This window comes from Xyrauchen texanus, chromosome 31 (assembly GCF_025860055.1).
Source record: "Xyrauchen texanus isolate HMW12.3.18 chromosome 31, RBS_HiC_50CHRs, whole genome shotgun sequence".
NCBI lineage: Eukaryota > Metazoa > Chordata > Actinopteri > Cypriniformes > Catostomidae > Xyrauchen > Xyrauchen texanus.
The window spans coordinates 38,846,501-38,871,225 of NC_068306.1; the positions used below are offsets into that span (position 1 = coordinate 38,846,501).

General features: G+C 36.7%; 1 protein-coding gene across 1 annotated transcript in view; it reads left to right on the plus strand.

Annotated features, from left to right (window-relative positions):
* The window catches only part of LOC127624588 (follistatin-related protein 4-like), a 305,922-nt gene that overhangs the window by 194,482 nt on the left and 86,715 nt on the right, over positions 1-24,725 (plus strand). Inside the window, exons 5-6 of the mRNA XM_052099373.1 lie at positions 13,577-13,767; positions 16,197-16,317. Of these exons, the coding sequence (XP_051955333.1) occupies positions 13,577-13,767; positions 16,197-16,317 (312 nt within the window). The remainder of the gene's footprint in view (positions 1-13,576; positions 13,768-16,196; positions 16,318-24,725) is intronic.

Here is a 24,725-nt window from a genome sequence, read left to right on the forward strand (position 1 = left end):
TACAGTGCTGCGAGGACCAATGAAATGCATGGTCACCACCCCCCCCCATGGTTAAAGCCCTAAAGATTTATGGACAAAGCTAGTTTTCCTTCTGTGTAAAATCTGGTCTCTTATAATGCAAAAATAAATAAAATTGATAGTTAATTGATTGTTTCCTAAATTTAAATAAAATCCATGATTATAGTAAAACCTTATGTACTTTATTAGACATACATATATAAACAAGGCAATCCCTTAAAATGTTAAATTTAATTAGCCTTTACAGACTGCATTAATGTTAATGACACGATCACTTGTCACCAGGAAAACACAAGCAAAATGCACTCATGTCAACAGAAAATGACAGGACAAGAGAATACATGACTATGCCAGAAAAGCAATGCCAATGTGTTCTCACACAAACACCGGACCAAGACCAAAGTAGCAGGGCCGTGACAGTGTTTATTCAGGTTGCTTTTGTTTTATGTTATATCTTGTTTGAAGATCTAAAACAATGTAGTATGAAAAATACACAAAAATAGAATAAATCAGGAATGGGGGGGGGGGGGGGCAAATACTTTTTCAAAGCACTTTACCATGGTCTGTTCTAATACTCTATTCTGATTCGCTGGAATGCGCGCCGTTCAAACCGTTGAATGCACAGGTAGTTCCGGTCAGTTTTAATCTGCTCAATATTAATGTGCTGTTTGTAACCATAGCAACATACCATTATAGTGCAAGAAGTGTGAGAAATAGCAATTGAAAACATTTCCTAACCACATTCATCAGCATAGCTAGTATAATGGAATTCAACTTGTTTTGCACAGCCATGGAGGGTGAGAATAGGAAATCTGGACATATTAAATACGTCTTTCGCTGTCCTACAAAGCGATGCAAGATGATTCATGTGTTGTATATGTGTGCTGTTGTGCTGAAGTGCTGCCTATAGCCACTAGTATTTTAAGAAAACACTCATTTTACCTGCTCAAAAACAGCTCTGTTTTCAGCACACCGTTTCAGAGCATATGACTTTAAATGATAATGAGCTTTGGTCACCCCGCCCCTCCGTTCTGGAGTTATTCTCCGTATAACTGTTTTTTTGACATTACTTCTTAATCAGTAACATACAAGTAAACCAGGTGGAACTTAGTGTTACCATGTTAACTGTAACACCTGCGTACACAGTTTTTAATAACACAATAACCATAACGCGTTGTTCATTATAAACGCGGGATTATGAATTATATTGAGAACGTCGTAACGTTATGGAAAACATGCCGTAATGTACCCTGAGTGTAAACATTAGCCACATTCATTGTGAAGCGTGCAAGCGATTTGCAAAGATTAATATAAAGGTTAATAAAACGTTACACTTCTTCTGGAGGTGCAGAGGGAATATAAATAGTTGGTACCGAATCTTTTTTCAGCAGCAGCTTCTTAGCAAAACCAGCTTTATACTGACCCTCGTTTATAAAGCAGTCTGGTGAAAAATGATTCGCGCAAACATGAACGCATTGACGTTGCTCATGGGGAATATTCCCATCGTAAACAAAACTCAGCCACTGCGTCTTCAGCGGTTCAGATTTAGGAACATCAAAATGACTGCTGTGTTCGTTATTACACCGAAGAACAGAACACCACAATCGCTTAGGTGCCATTCTGCTCCAGTGTATCAACAATGATGACGGACTATGATTGACAGCTCGCTCACGAGCGAGGGCGGGTCTGTGTTGAAACACTGCTGTCAATCAACAATCCTGGGAGGGGCGTCCGACCGTGTGACGTCACACGGTCGAACGGCTCGATTTGAGGCAGGGGAAAATATATAAGGAGATTAAAACAAAAACACTGGATGGATTTTTATCATAATAGGATGGTTGTGTACAGGCACAGCCAACACACATTTCAGTACAATCAACTTGAAAAAGTGCATGTACCATTATATGACCCCTTTAATACGCCCCTTGCCTGCAGTTGTTCAAACAGTCTGATAGTCCGCCCCCAACTCACACCATTGAGTGCATGGGCAGAGTGCACAGTAGTAGGCAGGTAAGTAGTTAGATAGGCAGGTAGGCCAATGCAATGATTTGACTGGCCTATTAAAGGCCTGTGACTGCCACAGATTATAGATAATTTTTTTGTATCAGAGCACTTTTATTGGATGCAAAGTGACTTTCAACCAGTATTACAAAAAATGTTTCTGGTATAAATTGCACACTCTAGATTTAAATAATACTTTTTCTAGAGTGCCAACCCCTCTACATTCTGTGGATATTATTATTTCTGGCTTTTGCATTTAAATTCACAGTTTTGACCAAGGGTGTTGTCACACTACTTTTTCTCTATGTCTGATTTAGAAAAGTCAGCGCTGTAGCTCTAACGGCCCTTATTATTCCAGTCTGAATTTATGCTGAAAAAAAATCTATGACAGCTGTAACTAATCAACTCAAGTAACCATGGTATAAGCGGGATAATCCACTATAAATGCACTTCACAGAGCCAACCGTTTCGCATCCAGTGTGCATTTAAAATCGTTTAACGCACACCTAGCCGTGTATTATCCCTTACTTGATACAGTTTGAGTTTTAATAAGCTAGTTACATGTAGAATCATCATAAAATCACGAAGATACACTAAACATACACAATTTTAGTAACTTCACCCTAATATTAGCTAACTTTGCAAGCTAGAAACAACTACTGTAAAAGTGCTATAAGATACCATGTTTTTGGCAAATTGACAATTGTGAGTCACCACTGAAGCCGTTCCACCAACATGGTTGAGTATGCTTAGCTAACCGTATCGTGAATTTTGGGCCAAGAATGGTTTATAAACGTGCCGTGCAGAACCATGCTCAAGTGGAAATGTTGCTGTTAACGTTCCGTACCCTGCTCAGAAACCTTCGGCCCAATGGTGGAAAAGCGGCTGCACTCTGAGAAATCAAATTCAAGTTTATGACCTCAGTAGACATAGGCTACATAATGATTGAAGACTTTAGTCTTTTAATGTTCAAAGAATGAGTCAATGTGTTCAGTTCCCAAGCAGCTAGTTAGTCCATTTAAAGCCCTGAAACTCTCAAAGGCTAAAGGCGACTGTTATTGATTGAGCTTTAGGAAATCCACACAAGTGCATTGTACAGTATCCTTCAGATGTCAGGAGCACAAACTGATGCTAAGAATGTAATCAAGTGCGGTGCAAGTGCTCTTAATGCATTTAGTGTTTGAGAGCTCTGCAATTGTTTCCCTTTTGCAAAAAGGTGATGGATTTGTTGTCAGAAAAATACTGTATGAGTATACCTTTGTGTGTTTGGGGGGGATTTATTTGATTACTTGACTGAGGTTATCGTTCAGTTATGCAATTACAGTAAAAATATGCTAGCCTTGGTATTAAATGAATTGTTCACGCCAAAAATTTAAATTCTGTCATCCTTTATTGTGTCGATTTCAAAACCTGTATGCTGAAGTTTGTTTTTCTTCCTTTGAACAATCTTATGATTTTACCATTTCATAATATTATTATGACTTCCATGAGACTGGGTTGCAAATTTCCAAAAGTATTTCATATCAATTACCCATGTACTGTTTATTTTGTATAAAGGAATATTTGAATAGCGGTGGAATGGACATTTTTAGTTTTTTCTGTATATGGAAATTAAAAACAAAATAAAATGTGAGTAAACATGATCACTGAAGAAAGACATTATACTTACTGATAATGTCAGTATCAGCATATCATTTGAATAGGGATGGGAATTGTAAGGATTTTAACGATTCTGTTTCTGATTCCTATTAACCGCGTCAATTTCTTAATGTTTCCTTTAACGATTCATTTAGGACTTTTGAGGAAGAAAAGTAATTGTTGCAGTTACTGCCTTCAGCAGTCTGTTGTTAAGTGATGTTAGTGATTTATTTCAGATTTCTAAAAAGCATATATAACAAACAAGAATTACATCGTGATTCATATGTTTCATAAGTTTTATTCAGGAATTGGTTTACACTTGTCTGACAGTGTAATTTGTGCTGTAGATTCAGTAGAGTGGAAGCACTGCCACTGAATTTCATTGCAGAGAAGACTGTCAGAGCATTAGATAAAATAAAAAGAGTACATTATACATATACATTATTTTATACATTTTAAATTACTATATTATACATTATAGTATACAGTATTTTGAAGTCGCCCTTGTTAATCATGTTGTTCTAACTGCTTATCAATAATGTATAAAGGATTTGTAAATGTCTTATTATTCATTAATGTTGCCCTTTATAAACACTTAACAAAGGGAACATTAATGTAAAGTGTTACCTGAGATTGTTACACTCTTATTGACAGTGTTTCACCTCGATTTTATATTTTTTGAAAAAGAGATAAAAAATGTTGGTTCCTACATTTAAAATGATGCACTTAAAACAATGTGATGCTGTTCTATAAATAGCCTACATGTAAATCAAGAGCAGAGTTGTATTCATCTTTATATTCAAGACAGACAGTGTGATGTTTCTGCAGACCTTGTATTGAAGTGACAGCAGCCTGATCAAAGCTGATCAAAACAGAAATCACTGAGAAAATCCAAACTGAAAATTAATCCTCTTGAAGTTGGAAAAGAAACTCTAAAGGATGCGTTCTATGTATTAATTTTGTGCAGTATTATAGTGTAAGAATTTGTCCTTTTGGCTGTCAGACAGTTTCCATACATTTATGAAGTTATAAGTGAAACACTGCTAATCCCAGTGGATAAATGTCACAGCCAGCAGGAAAGAGCTGCTGCATGTGTATAGGTCCAAAATAGTGGTTGCAATTATCCTGAACTGTCTGCCCTGTCACTGGAGATTAGAACAGTTAATAATATGCAAAGAAAATTCATATTATAAATACAGAGGAAATAGTGAGCAAATGGTTAACTTCCCAAATTCTATCAATAATTAATGCATAATTTTGCATCACGGTGTCATCTAAATCTGAACTATGCACATGTAATACAACATGAACTTTCCTTTAAACATTGAATTAAATCTAAAATGATGCTGTTGATAAATAAAAGTCCATGGACACAACTACCAATATTCAGAATAAACTACATTCTTCTCCTGCCATTCCCTGCTGGAAATCCTGAGATACGTCCTCTTATAATTTATGTTCATTTTAACAATTAAGCAAAGTAATTTGATTAAATCATTCATTCTCACTCATGTCCTTATCATTGTGTAAAATAACTATGCATAAACTAGCCTCTGTGAGTGTATCACACCTTTTAAATGAGACTGTATATTTATTTATTTATTTACTTCTTATATTGATGCTCGTGTGAGATAAAAAAAAAAAATCAAATTTTTATTATAATTTTTTGGGGTGTGAAAATTAACATCTGACTCCTCATTATCCAGCCTATTATAAGAGTGTTGACAAATAAATAAATAAATGGACATGAAACATTGATTTGAGTTATTAGCTAACTTCTAGAGATCGCACAATGATCGGAGAAGCAGTAAAGATGATTTGCAATACAATTGAGCGGTCTGATACATCTTAATCCCCATATTTGCAGTTGTCACTAAGACATATCAGACCACTAGGTGGCACCATTCACCAATCAGAATCAAGTATTCCAGAGTGCCGAATAATAAATATATATATATTGCCAGCCCCAAAATTCTTATTGATTTAGATTATTTAGATTTCCAAAAACCAGAATAATTTTGGCTCAATCTGGTTATGGTAATTGGGATACATTTTGCAAAAAGTGGTTTCATCTGTGCTAAATTGCTGTTTATTTCTTAAAAGCATTCAAACCCTCAATGCTGGAGAAAAAATGTGTCCCTATGCACTGAACTGTAATGAGTATAAGCACTTATTAGTGTACTGTATCTTCCGGAATATAAGTCGCATTTATTTTGTCGATTTATAGTCCGAATTGACTTATAGAATTTATTAGTAACTGATGTCGACCAGTCCAACACGCTGCACAATAAACACATACGCTTACAAATAAATGAAAACATCAGTCATAGAGACAGTATAGCATTTTAAAGTAGCATATTCATGGTATATTGCCTTTTAAAAAATATTTTATGCAGTCCAATAAATATTCTATCCCATCATGACATTAATGTTTAAACAAAGACAGAGCTGTCAAATGCAACTCCTCACAATGCCACAAAATATAATTTCATACACTCGTAGTGAAAACACTGGGTCTTTTCCAAAACTTAGTGAGCTGCCTCGCTGTCTCCTGCCTACAAATCAAATCCTTTTATTGTCACTCAACCATATACACAAGTGCAACTGTGGGTGAAAGACTTGGGTGCAGTTCCAAGCAACATAGCAGTATGACAATTACAATAAACAAAATTTACACATCTTGTTACACAACACAATATACAATACACACCTAATAATATACAATATACAGTAGGCCTATACAAAAAATAAGAAGAATGTATACAGAGTATCCTGACACCAGCGTGTCAGAGTGTGCACCTCCTCTCTGTAGGCTGTTTCATCATTGTTTCATTTTATCAGACCTTCCACCGATGTATCATCAGTGAACTTAATGATGGTATTGGAGCTATGTGTTGCAACACAGTCATGTGTGTACAGGGAATACAGGAGTGGGCTGAGAACACAGCCCTGCGGGGCTCCAGTGTTGAGGGTCAGTGATGAGGAGGTGTTGCTGCCCATTCTAACCACCTGACGTCTGCCTGACAGGAAATCCAGGATCCAGCTGCACAGCGAGCTGTTTAAGCCCAGAGCCCGGAGTTTCTCATCAAGCTTGGAGGGCACTATGGTGTTGAATGCTGAGCTGAACAGAACAATATTTATGTCTATTTCTACTCTAGATCTCTCCTTTAACTTTCTTGCTTTCTTGGCTGTGGCTCAGTTGGTAGAGCAGGTCGGCCACTAATCGCAGGGTTGGTGGTTCGAATCCCGGCCCACACGACTCCACATGCCGAAGTGTCCTTGGGCAAGACACTGAACCCCAAGTTGCTCCCAATGGCAGGCTAGCACCTTGCATGGCAGCTCTGCCGCCATTGGTGTATGAATGTGTGTGTGAATGGGTGAATGAGTCACAGTGTAAAGCGCTTTGAATACCGTTAAGGTTAAAAAGGCGCTATATAAGTGCAGACCATTTACCTACAGAGTTGAGATATTCTTCTAAAAATCTTTGTTTGTGTTCTGCAGCAGAAAGAAAGTTATACACATCTGGAATGCATGAGTGTGAGTAAGTAATGAGAGAATTTTCATTTTTGGCTGAACTATCCCTTTAACTGCTTGCTTCATTCATATTCGACAGATAGTTACCAATACAGTCTTTTTAAGCACATACGTTTATTTTATAGATAGACAGTCAAATTGTCACAAAAAGTACCACAATAACAGTTTAGAGCTCATATACGCACAGTCAACACATTTATGAGATGGGGTCATCCGATGTATGCAGCCATGTCTGTTTACATTAGGTGGCTATGATTTTGTCTCACACACACACACACACACACACACACACACACACACACACACACACACACACACACACACACACATCAAACAGTAAACAGGCAAACTGTACTGTTGATATATGTCTATTTACAGTACTCTGCATAGCTATATATAAATTAAATACATAAATAATACAAAGACAGTACTGTAGACATGAACCATTTGTTGATATGTTTATTATGTTATACAGTATTTTAAAGTCACCCTTGTTAATCATGTTGTACTAACTGATTATAAATTATATATAAAGCATTTGTAAATGTCGTATTAGTCATTAAGGATGCCCTTTATAAATCATCAAAAAAGAAATCTCTGATGTAAAGTGTTATCTGAGATTGTTACTTTCACATTGATGTTGTTTCACTTATATTTTTTTATTTGTTGAGCTTTGATGAAAATTAAATTTAGCCACATAAAGAGTGGAAATTATTTTAAGTAAAACACTGTAAATGAGAGTCCCACTATGGGATTGTGCCTGAGTATTGAAATCACCTGCAGTTGCACCATTGGACGAGGTTACGACAATTCTAGACAAACGTACAAAAATATACTTGTACACTTTACATATGAATATCTATGAATATGAATGAGATCACCTTGGAAGAAGGCTAGAAGACATAGTGCATAATGCAGCCAGTCTGCTCATGAATGCTTGCTGTTGGCTTGCCGTGATCTCTCGCTGTGGACAATCTAAAGGCTGCTGTGCGGCAGCAGGAGAAAGAGATGACTGATTTTCCCCCGAAGAGAAATGAATCCAACCGAACCTAATAGAACACTGAATCAATCAGCTGTGGCTTTGCAACGTTTCAGTGTTTTGATAAAGCAATTTATAAACACCAAAGCTTTGTCAACAGAGTATTGTAAAGTCTACTTCAGCCTTTTGAATTATCCTTCCATTTAATTGAATTAGTAGAGTAGCATTCAGTATATAATTGAGAAAGATATCACATAAAAGTTGCATTTGTGTTTTTATCAGACACTTTCTTCCCAAAGCATATTACAATGGGTGCATCTCAGTCAGCTCCCTAGGTCAGTAGTCAGGGCACTGACCAGGAAGTTGGCCATTTTTATCTCCCTCAGGTTGCCAGAGGATAACCCTTCCACAAGCCTGAATTCAGGATCTACTGGTCTACTCTACATAGACTCTTAAAGGGATAGTTCAAACAAAAATGAAAATTCTCTCATTATTTACTCACCCTCATGCCATGCCAGGTGTATATGACTTTCTTTCTTCTGCAGAACATAAATTAAGATTGTTAGAAAAATATTTCAGCTCTGTATGTCCATACAATGCAAGTGAATGTGTGCCAACATTTTTAAACGTCAAAATCCATATAAAGTCAGCATAAAGCAATCCATATGACTCCAGTGGTTAAATCCATGTTTTCACACATGTTATGTGTGGGCGAGAAACGTCATTTTTGGTCATAAATTCTCCTCCCTGGCCAGTAGGGGGCAATATGCACAAAGAATGAGAATCACCAAATCATAAGCTACCTCCACAGTCTTCAAGTAAAATAACCTTTTTTAACTTCCATACAGAACTTAAGTTATAGTTGAACATAAAAGGAAAGTGGGGGGAAAAAAAGCATTGTGAGACATTTCATAGGAAAACAGGAAATATTTGAGAAGTCTGATTAACTCAGATTTATGGCATGTCATAACAATTTGTACCGTGTCAGCCGTGACATTTCTCTTAGCACACTTGTGATAGATGCACTTCATTACCATGCTTGAAATGTAGAAACTGGAGTACCTCACTGTCAGGGTCGTCAAGGAAGGGACTATGGGTAAAAATATAAGCTTGCATATCAAGCTGACCCTGATGTCATACTAACAGAGAGCACATGCTTAATGCAATTTTAGCTTGAAATTGAGTGTGTGTTAAAATGTGTGGTTCAGGAAATCACATAGACATTTTCTTTGAAAGCACAACAGAATGATGTTCCCCTATAATCACACATAAATGCAATATGAATCTTCAGTAAATGGCATATACTACAACGTTTTTTTAGTTTTTTTCCCTGCAGACTGATGTAGGTTCTACACATCTGCATTTCGATTAAAGTGTAACCATTCTGAAAATGCAGTATGTAATAAGATAATTAGTCACACATTTATGGATGCAGTGTGGCCATGCAAGAGTATTTATTTCTATTTGTACATGTCACATATCATTCAGATAATCTCAGAATTAGGCCCCTACAAACAAGCCAACAAGATTTAAAAAAATACATATCGCAGTGATTGTGAGTAGTCTTATTGCCACATACAAACTACAGCGTATTGTGGTTGTTTATCATGTTCTGTACACAGAGTTTGGTCATTTTCAGGAGTGACAGCCACATTCTCTCACCAAATTCACTTACTCAAAGTTAAAGTAAAGTGACGACCAAACTGACATTAAATGAATGCACTAGGGATGAGCAAAATTACTTCCTTTCAAAATGTAACACTTGGGTGCAGGGCTGAATTATGGACTGGGCCAGTGGGGTCAACACCCGGGGCCTCAGACTGCCAAGGGCCTCCAAACCCTCAGGCTGCACAACCCGAGACTGCCAAAAGAAGCTGGATACAGGCTCTTGGCATGAACAAAACTCAGACAATACGGCACAGGTTATTAGCATTACTTTAGCTGCATTATTAAACACCAGATGGGATACACTGATAACTTTGTTTCTTATGTACAGTTGTGAGACTGCAGAAAGTTGGTGTGGTGTGATGTGGTAATAAATGCACATGTTTTATTTATCATATTTGATACATCAGGCTTTAAAGGTCATTATCCTCCTGAGGCCCAGCAATTCATTTTTGTGTAGGACATTTGTATTTAAGTTTTTCTTAGCCCATACATGCTACAGTGGTAAATCTTGGGGTATTATCAGAGGACTCCCTGAGCTTTTCAGAAATACTAAATTTTTGAGAGTTTGGCCATGACAACTTTCTCTCCTTGGTCTATAAATATGGACTGAAATGTATCACAGTTCAATTCAGCACATAAAATACAATATAAATGTTTTTTTTTTAATAAACAATTTTTATCATATGTATTATATGCCCTGGATTGACATTTAAAAAGGCAAATTGTAAAACCCTATTCACTGGTCCTTAGGAACATATGGTAATATGACATCAAAATAATTGTAATGTAAATTAATTAGATATTTATAATGACAGAGCAGGCAGCATATATGAAAATACATAGAAATATTGGTTCACATTTTAAATGTCAGAACTTTCAAAGCCCTGTAATTAAATTTTTTATATAGTGGGCATGAATGGAAATTTAATGGTGATTGAGAGATATACATCAAATGCCTGTTGTATCATATCTGATACATGTAATTTCTACTTCTTTTTCAATAAAATAATATACAAAATACTCATTTAAAAAAATCAGTAACAATATAATAATTTCTATTACTTTTACTTTATTAAAATAGGCTGTCATTTATCTCAACATAATAGTCACTTTTCACGCAAGTCAGCCGCCATTTTAAATCGATCGATATTTACAGTTACATTTATGCATTTGGCAGTTATGTGCTTAGACCACTACACCACCACCACTCCATCGATATAAACGTTGAAACCACTTTTTACATGAATAACCACTAGATGGTGCATAAACACATGAAACTTACATTCTATACTTTCTTGGCTTCACAGCTTGAACAAAGAGTGAAACAGAAGCCGTCAAACATTGTGTATCATATTTGATACACGGCATTATAGGGTTAACAAATGGAACTTTATTGTAAAGTGTTACCAATTGGTCAAATGCAGTTTCATGATATCAATCTAATTGAAAAACCAAACCCCAAAAAAAAAACACAATATTGCTTTGATGTTACAAACTTCAACAATTGCATGTTCATCTCTCATTTTAGGTTAGGTTCAGGTTTAGGGTAGGGAGGTGGGTTTTGTTTATTTAAATCTCGCAAGAGCATTAAACTTAAAAACCTCATCTGTTTTTTTTTAAAACTCTTTTGGTGCTCAGTGAAAATTTCATCCCAGAACTGCTAGCGAAACGTTTAAGGAGCTATGTAATACTTTAAAAAAAATTTACCATTGTCACATACTTTTCATGAGATCAGGCTCTGATATTGCATGCCCACAGCTTCAATGTAGTTATCTACTTTTTGTTTGTGGCTTTTTGTGTAACTTGACAGTACTTTAAAATATGAATAGCTTGTAACTTGACAAGCTACAGTTTCAAACCGGAAATAAAAACAAAAAACGAAATTTTTTGCAGAACATAAATGAAAAAGGGAACAAGGACCCTTTCATTTGTTCCAGAGTTAATGTTTATTTTTAAATGTTGTTAACCTGTTTATAACCTGTTAATTTCATTAAAATGTTTATTTTTTATTTTTTTCATGATACCAAAGACCAAAAGGTTTATTACAGTACATTTTTGGAAGTACACCACTTCCTTTTGCTAGAAAAAAATTAGGCTTCTCTCTTTTTAGTAGAACATTATCTTGTGCATTGATCCTGAAGGAAACTGCTAAATCATACATTTCTTTACCTAATTGAACATTGTGGATGTAGCCTTCAGTGACACACTGAAGGCCTATTAGACAACTATATCTAATTACTACATATACTGTACATGTACTGTTAATCCAGATATAAGGAAAAGTATCATAGGTAAAAAGTATACAGTATGTCTCAGTTGTTTTAAAGTCTTCACTGAAGTACTCTATTGTTAGATATGATGCTTTAATACAGATTTAATACTGCCGGGTTTTGAAGGAGAAGCAGAACTGTTTTTAGAAGTAAATTATCCATTCAGTTATTATTATTATTATTATTATTATATTTGTTTAGGACTTACTTTATGATAAAGTTCAGTTTCATATTGTTTCATACAGTCTGATTTACAGCAATGTTGGCTATTTGAATCAGTATAAAGGTGATGCAGAATTTTATTAGCACCAAAACAAAAACAAAAACAAAACAAAAAACACAGTTTGTGCGTTTGCTTTCTGTGGGTACAAAAAAGAAATTGAAAAGAAATAATAATAATTCGGCCCACATAAGGTGACATTTAGTCCAAAGCACCCACTTTTTGAACTTTTGGGCATATGTTCAATATTAAGAATACATTTCTTCAAAATACATTATTTCTATGCTGATAATTCCCCCACATGGGAAAATATGGAATAGCTTATTTTCACTTTTGTTGACTGAGGCAAGTCCCTTATTGTGGGCTTGTGTTTCCAGACCAGGTCCCTTGTTTCTCTTGTGAGATCTGGCAACACTGCAACTGTATCTCTCCCACCCTTAGCACAGAGTACGGACATTTTAAAAAGAACATCATTAACCATTCTTTTATTTTGTTCTAACTGGTTACCATTTGGAAACGAAAAAATACAGTTTCTGTTTCAAATGAACTGAAATGAATTTTTAGTCTCTGTTTGTGATCTTTTTCTCTGCATTATATATAGTAATGCTCATAATAGAGGGCAGCACTTATTCTTCACTCTGTAGAGGAATCTCTCCTGATTACTTATTCATATAATTGAACTGTTCACATTTCCTTCTCTCATCAGTCGAGTAGTATATACTCCCTCCATTCTCTGTCATCTCCAACCTCCACATCGGATAGAAGAAACAACGTTCCACTAACTCAAGAGCTCCTAAAGAGTGCCTCAGCGGGTGGGCTGTGTTACATAATTGTATTGCCAGAGAGGAATAAAGAGTCACTAACACACTTGATTAATAATGCTTCTCATTTTCCTCACAGTGTTTTATATACATTAGTGCTGCAGAGCCGCGTGGGAATTAATGTGACAGTTTAAAACATGCCTGCTAATCCCCCACTGCTGAAAGAGGCGGCGATACCGCTAAAGTCTCTAAATTAGAATGTTTACCGTTTGTCTTTGTGTGTAAATCACAGGATTACATTGAATTAATTGGGACCCCCTGTGCCGAATGACTGTCCAAAAATGCTAATTGCAAGCACGTCCTTGCATATATGTTAATCAGCTTCTTTGTTGAAAATGCTTCTGCCTTTCAGCGCATGCCTTTGCGTGCTGCTTTGGTCAGATCCAGCTAAATTAAGCCTAATTAAATTATTCTGGTGTCTTAACAGGTGACACATGCACCATGGCGGAATACAACAAGCTGAAGAACATGCTGCTGGATATGCAGCCCAGGAGCCAGGAGGATGGGGAACAAGCTTTAGAAAATGCAATGGACCAAAGGAGAGTCCTGGTGGACACCATGTTCAAGTATCTAGATATAAACCAGGACGGGCATCTGAATGGTGAAGAACTGGCGGAGGTAAGGAGACTGCTGACGTGAGAATAATATGAAACAGACAGTTCCAAATGAAAATTCTGATCAGATGAGCCGCATTCAGAGTCGCTGTAAAAACATGCACACCTGTGTTGAAGTAATATTAATGTTCAGTCACAAATCTCCTATAGTTAGGATAATGAACTTTGAGTTTCCAGATAAATTGTTTATTCTGACTATTATTAACCCTTAAATGCATTGGTGTTTTGCCAAACATTATTACATACCTCAAGTGACCCAGCATGCATATCGATCACAAATAAGATCTACAAAAGGCCAGGATAGTTTAAAATGTTTAAGACAAATAGAAAATAATAAAAGAGAATATATACTGTTAAACTGTATTTTAGTGTTTTATATTTAATGCATCAAAGAGATGATGCTACAAATGATAGAATGGGATTCATTACTTCCACACTGAAACTTTGGCTGTCAAACACATATTGAGCTACACATACAGTAATGCATAGGCACTGATTGAGTCTAAATAGAGGTGCAACTGAATTTCACCTGGCCTATATGGCAATTGCCATATCATACTGTTTATGTGTGGTACCTGCTATAGTTTACTTCCACATCTTCTATGTCAAATTACAATGTCAAACATAAATCAAGTCAATCACTGAAACAACTGCAACATCTTGAGGAACAAAGAGTATATACAAAATGTATACACCATGTACACGCACATGGGATGCTAATAATTCACCATTGTTGCACTGAAAATTCGGCAACATGTAGTAGTCATTTGTATGAATATAGGAATCAATTATCTTGTTATAAACTTGTGAAATATCATAAAACAATCTGAGTAATGGAAGCTTTTGTGACACTATTACATATTTCTGCAATTAAAAATACATTTTAAAAAGTAACTTGACAGATTGCAGACTGATGTCAGGAATACATTAGGGATGTGCACGGTTACCAATTTTAACATTGGGTTAACCACTAGGTTTCAGGAACGGTTAATAGGTTTTTCGTCTGGAGTTGGGACGCAGGTAAAAAGGATGTTTATTGTAATGGAATTTCCTTAAACACTACTCTAAACAGCAGCACATAAAGTGCACAGTGAGCTATGAATCGAAATAGCACAATACACACATATTCAAATGATAAAATCTTGCATTAATTCAAACAAAATTAATCAAACCATCACTGCCAGTATATGCTCTCTGCATGGGCAGCTTCACATTTCTGTAGGGGAGTGAACACAAGTATTGTTTTGTGCGTGGAGTCACGCTGCTACGGTTAAATAGCCTCTTCGGGGTGCTTTAAGTTTTAAATGGTTTAAAAACAAATTAGAGTACATTGAACTTATTTGACTAAATATGCACACCAGAGCAAAAGGGGAAAAACACGTTCATAATGCCATGAAACATTGCTCGGTGAAACTGGAATCATGATTAATGATGTAACAGACACATAAAGTAGGCTCCTCTTCTTCAGAATGCAGCACGAGTGAAACACAAGGTGATTCGAGATGCGTTTACAGTATAAATGTTATAGTCATATAACTTTACCGTGTGTTAAAAAATGCGGCCATTCTGCATGAGGTGCTGAAAGAAAAAGTTAGATTCAGCATGCGCAACAGTCAAAGACATCCATCCAGTACGTCAGTATCACTGATCTATAATAGAAAACAGCGCAGATGCACACAAAAGCGTGTTTGAACAGCCCTAACTCGCCATTTACTCGAATAAACCATCCGGAAAACCTGCCGGTTTGTTGGAACTCGTCGGACTCAGATCAGGTTGAAGACCTCTATTGCAAATGTCGAATAACTGAATAGTGATTTTCATTTTCGAGTAGTGGGGCATCATACAGTTAACCGAATGTCAACTATCCGTGCACATCCTTAGAATACAAATCATCGATTAACCCTTAAACGCATACTTCGGGTCTTTAGAGACCCGGGACTTCATTCCATCCCCTGTATCTCATCCATTTTTTGGAGTTGTGCCCACACCTCTTGAGGTATTATCTTTTTGATTTATTAAAATAAAACATAAAAATATGTAAAAATAAAAAATTGTCTTGAAAATATTTTGCAAATTTTACATCTGGGCATTTTGTGCATCCATTTTTTGTTAGATATGAATGCCAGGTCTGTAAAGACCTGAACATGTAAGAGTGTTTGGAAAAATGACCATGCATTTAACAATCTCAAAGTTAACAATCTCAGAGCTCACTGTATATCTGTCTTTAAAGGTTTACAAATTATTGTTAAAAGTAAATTCCCCTATCGAAAAAATTTAGGGGATATTATCTACTTATGGAAACAGTCTCTAGTTCAGTGTTCTGTAGAACAATAACACCCTTGGCAGATGTGTCAACCAATCAGAATCAAGAATCCAACAATGCCTTGGTGTAATATCTGTAATTTAACTTCCACTTTCAATGTTCCTTTACAGATCTCCATAAAGGAGCATTTGGAAGATATCTTACTGGAGTGCACGATGCAAGACCTCCTGCGTTACGATGATTACAACAACGATGGTCACCTGAGCCTCCAGGAGCTGTACACGGCCTTCCGTGAGTTAAACCTGAGCTAAAGCCTCTCTGCCTCACTTATGAAACCCCATCAGAGCAAATTATCCTCTCTCACCATGTGGCAAATCTGCAGCCAGGCACCATTATGTCTCTCTCTCTTAGTCGCTTAGCCCATTTGTGGCGAGGCGAGCACCTGATCCTCTGGGCCAATGAATGCTAATCATGATCCAATGATGAGAGATGAGAGCTTTTGGCTGAAAACGAGAGATGATGTGGAAGCCAAGATTACCTCACATCATCCATCGCCCAAGGCTGCATAAGGCAAACTGCCTTATTTCATTCTTACATAGAAAATCCAAAATGGTCCCAGGTCCTCAAATGAACAGCTGTAACTAAAATTATACATCCATTCCACAAGGAAATAAATCAAACCATTAGAGGTGCCATGTGACTTTAATTTTTGAGATTCAGCTACTGGGGAAAAAACATGGGTCCATTAACCAGCACCAGTCATTAGCTGCAGTAATGAATAGGTTTAGCTGACAGCATGTTGTCATTATATAGTCCTTTTGCTTTTAGTACCCAACTTGGCTGCAGTGTAGCCGGTACTCAGGCAAGAAGGATAAGGTGGGTGTTTAACTAGAAAGTCAAGAGACAAGGGAGTAGTAAACGCTGAGCTTGTCAGGCCCCTCACAAGGTTAGCCATGTTGCTGTGGTGAGATTGTTGAAGGAGACCGTCTGGAATGAGGGGAAATATCTCAGCAGAGAGGATCATTGCTGTAATTGACGGACTCAGGTGTTCCACACAAACACAGGTCCCTGTGGAGAGCTCAATATATGCTTCTCCGCTCATTCACCACATTTAAAGTCTGTAGAGAAAGACACAAGCATTGCTTAAAGTTTTTGGTCTGTCAAGAAATATTTTCATGCTCTATCATGACATTACATGCCTCCGAATCTTAATTTTTCTGCTTTTTCATGCTGTCTGTGTGATGCTAATAAAGGAAGAAACATTAACCCATGCACATAAATTACATTATATTTCTTTAGTATTCATTATAGTAACAATGGTAAAACTTTATATTAATGTTCCCTTAGTTAAGGGTTTATTTCATTAATGACTAATAAGCCATTTTGTAAATTTTGAAAATGCTTTCTAAATTGATATGCAGTTTGAACAAAAAAGGATTAAAAATAGAGTTCCGTGCAATGCTTGCCAAATAGTGAACCATTTTGCTTCACTTTATAACTGATTAATATTACACATTCAACATTAATAACCTATGAATGTACCTTAATGCAAAGTGGACCCATATGAAGAATTTCTGGTAAAACTTTACAATAAGGTTCCATTCATAAACATTAGTTAATGCATTAGGTATCATGAAAAACTATTAACAATATATTGTTTACAGTATTATCTTTGTTAATGTTAGTTAATAAAAATGCATTTGTTAATTGTTAGTTCATGTTTGTTCATAGTGCATTATCTAATGTTAATGTAATGGGAGCCAGCTGGTACGTGAAATCTGTGCGGTATGTGTAAACCTCACTCCCCTGCCCTCAAGAGATGCACTAGCGACTGGCGATAGAGGCTGTTGCATTTAGCCTCCTCGTTAGCGCACCCTCCTCCCATGCCAGAGACCTCGGTTCGAATTCTGCTCAGAGCGAGTCAGGCAGGACCAGTTACAGTGGTGCCATGACCCGGACTGGAGTGAGGTTTAGGGGGTGAGTGTAACGGTAGCCAGCTGGTACATGATAGATGTGTGGTATATGTAAACCTCACTCCCCTGACACTAATCTATGCACTAGTTACTGACGCTAGAGGCTGCAGCCTTTAGCCTCCTCGTTAGCATGCCCACCTCTATGAAGGAGACCCCGGTTCGAATCTGGCTAGGAGTGGGTCAAGCATGCTTTTATATTATAGGCAATATTATTTTATTTATATTTTCGTTCTTTTAATTAGTTAATTCTATTCATTTAAATCTTTTGATTATTCATATCTTAATTATTAAATCTTTTTATAAATAGATTTGGCTCTTCTGATATGCGAACAACCTATCACTAAGTTACAGTACCAGCAAGATACTGTACCTTCACAGGTAGTGGCTGATTAAACTAAATTGCACGTGGTTTGTAAATAATTGACAGGTTTTTGTATCGGAATACCACACACAAAAGTGGCACAATTATTTAGTAAATTTGCCACTCAGTTTCTTGAATAGAAATACAATAACAGCAAAAACAGCAAAAGATGAACACCAAATTGTGGTGTCGAACCCCACCAAGTATTTACTTTGAACAGTAACTTGTCCTGCTCCATTTTTGCTACTGAAAGGAATGATACATCAAATCATGCAAATTACTGAGCAGAGGTGTGCTGTTACATTTCGAAGTAATGCGACTTAGGATTTTTGCCTGGCAGTTGATAAACGTATGAAAAATTCCATAGACATACTGTAACGATTGAGGACTGAGGCTGACAAAGGTTGAGGATCCAAGTGCAGTTAACTTTATTTAAACGAATGGAAACAAACAGAGATGAACAAACAAAACTACCACGATGGGCAAAAAATGAAAACAAAACACGAAAACACTGGAACTGGGAACACAGGCATGGGAACGAACATCACTTACATACAACCACGTTCACAAACAATCAACGAAAGACAGGGACTAAACCAAAAACCAGGATATATATACATGAACATAGAACTAAGGGGCCAATGAACAAACAGAACACCAAACAAGATAATGAGGGAAGCAAATGGCAAACTTAACGAGGGCAGGTGAAAACAATGAACAGTGAACACGAGGGCTGACAGGAAGACTATGGAGGTACAAGGGTGACAAAAGTGAAAACTAAGGAATAACAAAAGTGACAAAATTACAAACAAAGGGCAACAGTGAGACAAGACAGGGTAACCGTTACACATACATTAAAGGAGGGAACCAAGCTATTTTTAGACTGCAGGATATCATAGAGCCTTAGATCCAGGAAGCAACCAGCTAACAACCACATAGCAATGGCATTGTGAAAGAGAGCTACAGTCTGTTTTCATGCTTACATTAATGGTGAAATTATAAGACACTCATCTGTCAAGTCCACAACCGATCTGATTAAAGAGTCAAAAGAATGATCTATAGACAGTGATGACAGTCAGGATTCAGAGTGGAAATAGAGTGAGAATAAGGGAGATAAAGGAAGAGGAAATGTGTATGGAAATGTTATGAAGTCATTATGGAATTTAAATTGACAATTTACTTTCTTGGTCTGCACTTAAATATGGTCTGCACTTATATAGCGCTTTTTTTTTAACCTTAGAGGTTACCAAAGCGCTTTACACTGTGTCCCAGTCACCCATTCACTCACACATTCATACACCAATGGCGGCAGAGCTGCCATGCAAGGTGCTAGCCTGCCATTGGGAGCAACTTAGGGTTCAGTGTCTTGCCCAAGGACACTTCGGCACATGGAGTCATGTGGGCCAGGAATCGAATCACCCTGTGATTGGCAGCCGACCCGCTCAAACACCTGAGCCACAGCCGCCCCTTTCTTAAGACACATTCCTCAGTTCGTATTATTCTAAAGTCCACAATCACTAAAACTGCTGTTATAATGTGATTAATTTGCAATGCATTTTTGAGCTTAACCCTGAATATTCCTTAACCCTCTGGGGTCGACGGACACGCCGGTGCGTCCTGCTGGATATTTTCCTCATTACAGCAGAAACAACTTAAAATACTCTTTTTTTTTTTACATTTTTGGGTATACAGATAAGTGTAAGACATCATTAGAGATTATAAAGGGTCTACTTTTATTTTTGTACACTAACAATAACAACAAAATCTTGTGCTTTTGTGAAATAAAGAAATTAAAAAGGCTCTGTGTTCACGAGCATATTTCAGAAACACGTCACTAAAATGAACTTGAAACATATGTCGAAAGAAAGCTTAAAATGTCTACTTTTTAATAAAACAATTCAAATTTAAAACCAATGTTCTCCTGCAATGTAATCTGTATGAAACAAAGTGATGTACAGTTTTTACTGGCTTAGCTTATTAAATGTAATGTGATCCCACCCACCAGCAGAGTGCGCCATTCATACGCTAATGTGCTGAGACGATCAATGCAAATGGTACATGCCTCTGACAGTGAGGTTGTAAACACATTTCATTCATTTTTCTGCGCATTTGCAATGATACACAGGCGAGGAAACTCCTGGATATTAAGGAAGAGTTAACATTTTCCTCAGAAGAAGAGCAGGACTCCAATGAACGTTTGTATTTTGAAGAGAGACTTGATCAGCCAAGGATAGCATTTCAGATGAGTAAGTCATTTAGTTTTCATTAGCTGACATGCTATTTTATATAAACATGTACATATTTTAATAGTGGGACTGTTTCCAGACTTGCCAGCCAGGATTCAGAGTATTGACATTTGAAAGATGACTCCTAATAAGCAAGTTTTAGTTACATTTAAATGCTGTTTTGGCTAAAGCAGGTATTTAAATTGTATGCTGTATAATATAAATATGTTATGCAATATGTATATATATATAAAAATAATATGAATGTTTAGATTATATTTTAGCTAGTGTTTATGCTGCCTCATTATCATCAACAAAGCTTGTGCTTGCAAATATGTGTTCAGGTGTAAATGAGTAAAATGCACTTTAAATATGCCCATATTAGAAAATCAGCATCTTATAATGATTTCTGAAGTATCATGTGACACTGAAGACTGCAGTAATGATGCTGAAAATTCACAAATTGCCTTTTACAATATATTCAAATAGAAACTGTTCTTTTAAATTGTAAAAAGAGTTCATAATATCAATGTTGTTTCTGTATTTTGGATCAAATAAATGCAGCCTTGGTGAGCAGAAGAGACTTCTTTTAAATGGTAGCGTAGGTCTAAAATTAAGTAAAGTCTTTATGTAAAGAAAATTTATAGTCAGATTTCTTCTTTTAACTTAAAACTTGATTTGGATCATTAAGTCTCCTCACATTCATTCTCTATCTCTCATTGATAGGCCCAGGGCAGAGAGGTCTTGTGTGAATTACAATGAATATTCATGATCATTCACTCCTCCTCACATATGAACTTTCAACACTAAAATTGTCTTACAAAAGTTTAATTACTATATTTTTTTGTATGAATGAGTGATCAGGATGGTTGTCACATCATTTTGTAGCAAAAGTTCATTTCATACCCCTACTTTGCCATAATAAAAGACCGATTATATAGAGTGACGCAGGATGCTCAAACAAAAGAAGAAGTGACCCAGTTATTGATTCAACCGAGCTTCCGGGAAAAGGTTTTCCAGGCGGCTCACTATAATCCCATGGCCGGTCACCTAGAGGAACGAAAAACACTGCTCCGTCTAATAGCCGGTTTCTATTGGCCGGGCATTCGACGTCCGCAGGTGGTTTGTGGCGTGCCGGGAATGCCAGCGCGTAAACCCTCCGGCCACCCCAAAAGCGCCATTGTGCCTTCTACCTTTAATCGAGGTCCCCTTCGAAAGAATTGGAATGGACCTCGTCGGGCCATTAGAACGGTCAGCACGTGGACATCGCTTCGTGTTGGTCCTCGTGGATTATGAGACGCGATATCCGGAAGCAGTGCCGCTGAGCAACGTCTCAGCACGTAGTGTTGCAGGGGCACTCTTCAAAATAATCTCCCGGGTTTCGGCACCAGTGTAAATACCCTCACGGGAAGGAGGACACAGGAAATGAGGTTATGAAATAAAGCCGTTTTTCTCTTTGACAGTTTACCAATATTAACCAACAGTACACAAGCGCATTGGGTTGGCTTGTTGGGCTCTCTCTCTCGACTGGAGACTCTGTGTCTGCTTTTATGCCGCTCTCTTCGTGCTCACTGGAATTAGAGACAGGTGTTAGGCATAATTTAGCTCAGGTGTAAGTGCCCTTACCGCTTTCCTTTCTCTTGGACGGGCGCTTGACCACGCCACCGCTGCCACAGGCTATTAATGGTGCACCGCAGTTAATTTAGCTCTGGAAGCCTTGTACTCTGGAAACATGAACAAAAAAACGCAACCCGCAACTTTCCATATTTATAAGCGACTTCATGAAAAAAAACAATCCCTAAGTTGCTTATTATAAGCAGATTTTCAACAAGTACATAAACTTTCAATATGGCAGAGGAGATGATGCTTTCTGAGTCTGTGTCAAAATAAGAGTTCCCCAAGAATGAAAATTACATCCTCCATGTTTTCTCTCTGACTACAAAACACTTGAACATGAGTGAAATACTAATAATAATACTAATTCTGTATAGCAGCATCACTCCACAATCAGAGCAGATTACTACAACACTAAAGCTGAGGAATAGAGTTTAACGAACAGCTTCAGCATTACTGTTCAACACTGCAACAGACACAGGTAATCAGTCTCTGTCTCTCTCTCACACACACACACACACACACACACACTGCTCATGTGGCATTGCTTTAGTAATAACTGTTTCAGAACTTAAAATGATTGTGACACAATTTGGTCAAATATATTTTTTTTATTTCCCAATTTAGTTATTTAGTTGGGCACCCTTATGTGGGCATTTCACCCAGAAATGTGCTCTCACTTTCAAAAACACTTCATCCACTTCATATTTCAGTAAGCACAGACCGAATTGAGTTCAAGAAAAATCAACCGTTTCCAAATTCAATGTGAGATCAGTCTGTTTATTTATATTACTTATATTATTTATATATTTACATGATTTAAGCTTAAGATATGGAATCTATTGTTCTCAGATTTTGGCTGATTTTAAATATTGAAGAATCTGTGATGACAGAACTTTTATGACTATTGCCAACATAGAAAATAGTAGCTGAGCGAACTCACTTGCCACTGACTTGACTCATAATTGACACCAAAAAGTATGGCATTAGCAAAGTTGGTAAGTACACAATACTTTAATAGGCATGAATATATACTAATCACACACAAATATTGGGTAAAACAGCCCATTTATTGAAAATAGTTTGATACCTTTCAATATTGAAAGAAATATAAGTCTATTCATAATTAACTTTTCTCTTTGAATCTGGCCAAATATTAGAATGTCACCGCCTGCCTTTTGGAACATCCTTCAAATCGGAACTGCAACTATTATCCCCTAAAATGCTGTCTTGGTAGCTGACTAGTTTTGGGGATAGAGCTGAAGACAGAACTTGCTCTGTTTGCACTTTTGGTTGTTTTTTGCTTTTCCAGATGAAACAAACAGACTGGGCTTGAGGCAAATGTTTGTCCTGTGCTGTTTTTCTCTCCTCCGCTTTAGGAAATAATTGTAGAATCAAACACATTTGCATTCACACCGGCAGACAGGTGAACTTCTCATTCTTTGAAGTTGTTTACAAGACTCAGCTTTTGTGACTAATTGCAGCACCTTGATGGTTTCCGTGGTTACTGAGGATGCCTGTTGTGCATGTGTAATTAAGTACAATGTGTCTTGAAGCAACTTGAAGTTTCAATGCCCTTTTCTCCTCATAACAGATCGACATCACTGTCATTACCAATGTTTTCACTTCCTTTCCTGCTTCTATTGTGCCTCAGTGTGTTGAGCAATTGAATCAGACATGCACTTTTTAAATGCATGCCACAGCACGACTCATGGGGAAAAGTCCTCAATAGCAGCAGTCTGAGTCACTTTAATCGCTGTAAAAATCTAATTTGTGCAGCATGTGGTGAGATGAAGAGTTGAAAATGTGTGTCAGGGAATTTATGCACCTTTATGCAGCCTCATTCATATAATACTGGTTTAAATACTAGAGGATCTGTTTGGTATTTTTTGCTCTTGTGTAAAGCTTGACTGAGAAAATACCTTGTTTTTTTTATATTGAAAATATGCATACAAAACTCACATTGCAACCATCTAGCTATTACGGTTTTATATATTCATTTTTTTTTTTTTCATTGCGTTTACACTATTTGCACAAGTTAGTGGTAATATTTCAAAAACCTTAGTATAAAACACCACTTGTAACAAAGCTTGCCATGCATTAAAAACCTTTCACATACATTCACATTGTTGTTTCAGAACACAAAATTATTATGTAGTTAGAACATTTTGTTTAATCACCAAAATATAACAGAATGTTTTTATTTCTTCAAATTAGTATTCAATTCAGTATTAAACAATGCAAGATGTTTTGTTTTTTATTTTTAGTTTGTTTTTATTTGTAAACCTTACATAAAAAAACAAAATGTTACAATACTATAAAATCACATAATGAAATAATCTTACATTGCCAAACCAAACTTACATTACCATAAATTCATAATGCCTGTTACCAGGCATATGCAGATGGGGTACCTCTAGGGGCTTTAGCCCCTGCCCTTTTGCCCCTCTGACAGAGAAGTGGCTTAGCATATACCACCTAAAATGAAAGTTTTCACACCCAAATTAAATATAATTTTTATGCTTA